Source organism: Rhincodon typus, chromosome 1, assembly GCF_021869965.1.
Source record: "Rhincodon typus isolate 14 chromosome 1, sRhiTyp1.1, whole genome shotgun sequence".
NCBI classification, from domain to species: Eukaryota; Metazoa; Chordata; class Chondrichthyes; order Orectolobiformes; family Rhincodontidae; genus Rhincodon; species Rhincodon typus.
The window spans coordinates 30,356,679-30,360,201 of NC_063332.1; the positions used below are offsets into that span (position 1 = coordinate 30,356,679).

At 42.4% G+C, this 3,523-nt stretch overlaps 1 protein-coding gene across 2 annotated transcripts in view; it reads right to left on the minus strand.

Annotated features, from left to right (window-relative positions):
- Positions 1-3,177, minus strand: part of myo5b (myosin VB) — a 239,750-nt gene extending 236,573 nt beyond the window's left edge. For both annotated transcript variants that reach the window (XM_048599568.1, XM_048599561.1), the window contains exon 1: positions 2,803-3,177. In XM_048599568.1, the coding sequence (XP_048455525.1) occupies positions 2,803-2,829 (27 nt within the window). In that variant the 5' untranslated portion in view covers positions 2,830-3,177. The remainder of the gene's footprint in view (positions 1-2,802) is intronic.
- Positions 3,178-3,523: the final 346 nt, after the last annotated feature.

Consider the following 3,523-nt stretch of genomic DNA (forward strand, 5'->3'; position numbering starts at 1 on the left):
TCTCCAGCATCTGCAGTTCCTACTATCTCTAACAGAATGTATAGAATGTTTTCTTTCCGTCTCTGCTACTGTACTGCCTCATCAATAAAATGAGTCTAAGCATGGTACAACATGACAGACAGATTATTGCCATTTCAAATGATTGACAACAAGCTCTTCCCAATCAAAGTTAATGTTTCCAAACTTCAGTGAGTCTTTCTAGCATGTTCTTTGCTCTTCCCAAGGCTAGCCATTTCAGAATGGCAAGAATAGGGCCAGAAGGTGGAAAAAGATAATCCTTCATCATGCAGACACAGCATTCAGCCATTCATAGTTGATTTCACAGGAGTTTTGCCTGAATGAAGGTCCTCCCATTAAATTCAGAGAAAGCAGTAGAGGCGTTGCTGGTGGAATTTCGCTAGCTTCTTACATATTATTTATGCAGAGTTCAGATATCACTTCAATTCAGGAGTGTGCTGACAACACTGGTCTGGACACTAGGTTTTTTGTTGACAACAGAGATCTCTGTTGTCAAACACTCACTGCCATTGTTTGTAGAAAGTGGAGCTCACGCAGAGAATCCGGTGCTGGATTTCCTCAAATATTCTGAGCCTACCCCATTTAGAACGGTGGTAGTGTCATACCACACATTGCAGGGTATTTTCAATTTGAAGATGGGGCCATCACTATAAAAGGGTCACAACAAGTACTTCCATGGGAAAGATGCATCAGTTGATTTTCTCATTATCTCTTGTAGGTCCAGTCTGGCAGATATGCTCTTCAAGACTCAGTCAGTAGTGCTGTTAGTAAACCACTCTTCTTGGTTGATATTGACATCCTCTATAAACAGTACATTCTACATCTTTTCAAAGCAGGGTTCAACATAGAGGAGGACTGATTATCATCTCCTGCTTCATTTCAAATGATGAATCAGTCAGAGGTTCACTTTCATATTGTTCACTTGAATTGCAAGATGCCATGAGTTCTGCAATCAATATTAAGGTCACCCCAGAGCCACTTCATATCACTGTACATTCCTCTGGGAATGATGACTTTACTTTTACTTCATATCATTGCGGACAGCTGATTTGCAAAATGATGGCAACAGTGCAGGTTCAATTCCTGCACCAACTTTGGTTACCATCAAGGACTCTCCTTTTCAGTCTCGCCCATCACTTGAGTAGTGACCCTCAGGTTAAATTATCAGTTGCTTCTCTCTAATGAGAGAATAGCCCTATGGTCCGGTAGGACTATGGCAACTTTATATCATTGTGCTGTCACCTCTGGTTAGTCTGTTAGCATAGGACCTAACCAGGAACGGTAATGGAGACTTCTGGGAAAACAGCAGGGTGGAACAGCCACTGTATGAGCACAAATCTGCAGATGTTACTGAGAACCGCTTTCCATGCTTAAATGGACAGGGTGTATCCATTGTTTTAGCTCGATGGTGTGTAAACTGCCCCATTTTGTTCTTATCTGACTTTTCTGTAAGCTTGATGCAACAAATCACCAGTTAAGGTCACTTCTGGGGGTAATTCAGGGATAAGCACATGTGAATCACATGTAGGTCAAACTAGGTAAAGTCACCAGAATTCCTGACACTTGGACATTAAAAAAAGAAACCAAAGCATTACTAATGTGGTTATATCATAATCGCCACGACTAATTTTTTCATAAAATTCCAGATTTTAAGTAAAGCTAATTTAAATTTCTTCTGGAGTCTTTGTGGAATTTTATAGCAAATCTCCAAAATCTTAGTTGTCCAATGATATTTACCACGGCGCTCCCATTTCCCATCGAAAGAGATATCCCAATAACTGCAGTCAGACTGGGATTTTACTAGCAAGATAAAAGTTTTATTTAAAAAAGTATCCAGGCAGTGTTCTTTAGTGTCACCAATAAAAAGATTTTTAAGGAAACGAAACGGTTCCCGGATCGCGTAGAACTAAGGAAGAGACATTCTCACTGCGTCCAGATTTGTGAAGTATTCATTCCATTGAATCAAATTTGCATTAAAGGGGCTTTCAGCATTTTTATAAATCCATTTTTTTTTTTAAATTCAAGGAACTGCGGATACCGGAGATCTGAAGCAAACAAAAACAGATATTGCTGGAGAAACTCAGGTCTGACAGCATCTGTGGAGAGAAACGTTCAACTTCCCTGCACTCGACAAGTTAAATCGTTTCTCCCCACAGATGCTGCCAAACCTGCCGAGTTTCTCCAGCAATTTCTGTTTTTTTTTAAAATTGATTTCCTCTCGCCTTTCCGGATCAAGAGACAAACAGCAAAACTTGAAACCGTGCAACTGCAGGAGGTAGAACTGCATTTTTAAAGAAACTATTCAAACCTGTGCAGATATTTTTATGCCTGTTACCGATGTTCCTAAAACTACAGACGATCCCAACCTCTCACACACAACCTGCACCATTAAACACCTGCTCCGCACTACCCGCTTCAAGGAGATAGCATTAAATGTTTACTTTTGAAAAAGAAAACTAAACAAACAAGGATTGTTTGCCACAATGAAAATTACTTCAAACTTTATCTATCGCGCAACCTTGTCTCAACGGCAGCGGGAAATTAAAGGTTTACTGGAGCTTCCGAATCAACACGGGCGAACGGAAGGTGGAGAAACTGATTTTTAAAATGAAACATTTAAAAGAAACGAGGATAGGACTGCGATAGGGGTTTTCCTCCTCATTAGTATTATCATGGGACTTGGTGCTGCAGCGCGCTGTCGACTTTAACACACTTTTTTTGGAATGAAAGTGGTATCCAGGAGATGGACACATTTAAAATGGTTACAATCTCCCCAACACTCACCTTGCTGTAAAGTTCCGAGGCTGACATGTCGCTCTGTACTTTGTCTGCCTTTTTCTTCCTTCGCCTCCTGCTGAAGCAATGGGCAGATGGACGTGTGGCCACCCCCCAGCTGCTTTAGTTACCATCCACATTGGACATTAGCGAAGCGATGTCTCCATTAGTCGCCATTTTCCCCGCGATTCCTGCCTGTCTCTAGCGACCTTTCACTCAGGTGTAAAGTTGGTGTCAAGATCTCCGCCCCTAGGCTTTAAGCCGCTCCCCGACCTGGTGTTTTTATTTCTAATTCGGGGCAAGTGGTAATTATACAAACAGTAAGAATCACAAATGACTCCGAGAGACGTGCAGTGCGGGCTTTGCGAAGGGAGAACGAAAAAAAAATGCGTGTGTTTGTAGAAAGCTTCGCAAGGTGCTCTGATTTCCCGTGTCACTGAACCCAAGCTTTTCCCCCAGTAGGCTCTGGGAATGGGTGAGCCATCTGCTGGTGACTTCCGCGTTTTGAGATTCCGCGCCAGGGACGGACTTCAGGACTGCGACAGTGTTTGCATCTGACTCTTCCCCTGCGGCGGTGATCGCTGCTTCCCCAGCCTCTGTCCTCACCCAAACCTAGCCCGGGCTCTTGTCTTCCCCCGTCCCTCACAACTATCCTCTAGTTTCCAGCAATTAAAAAATTCTTCAAGTAATTTACCCCCATCTTTAAAAAAAGACAGCAGGGCTTTAAAAC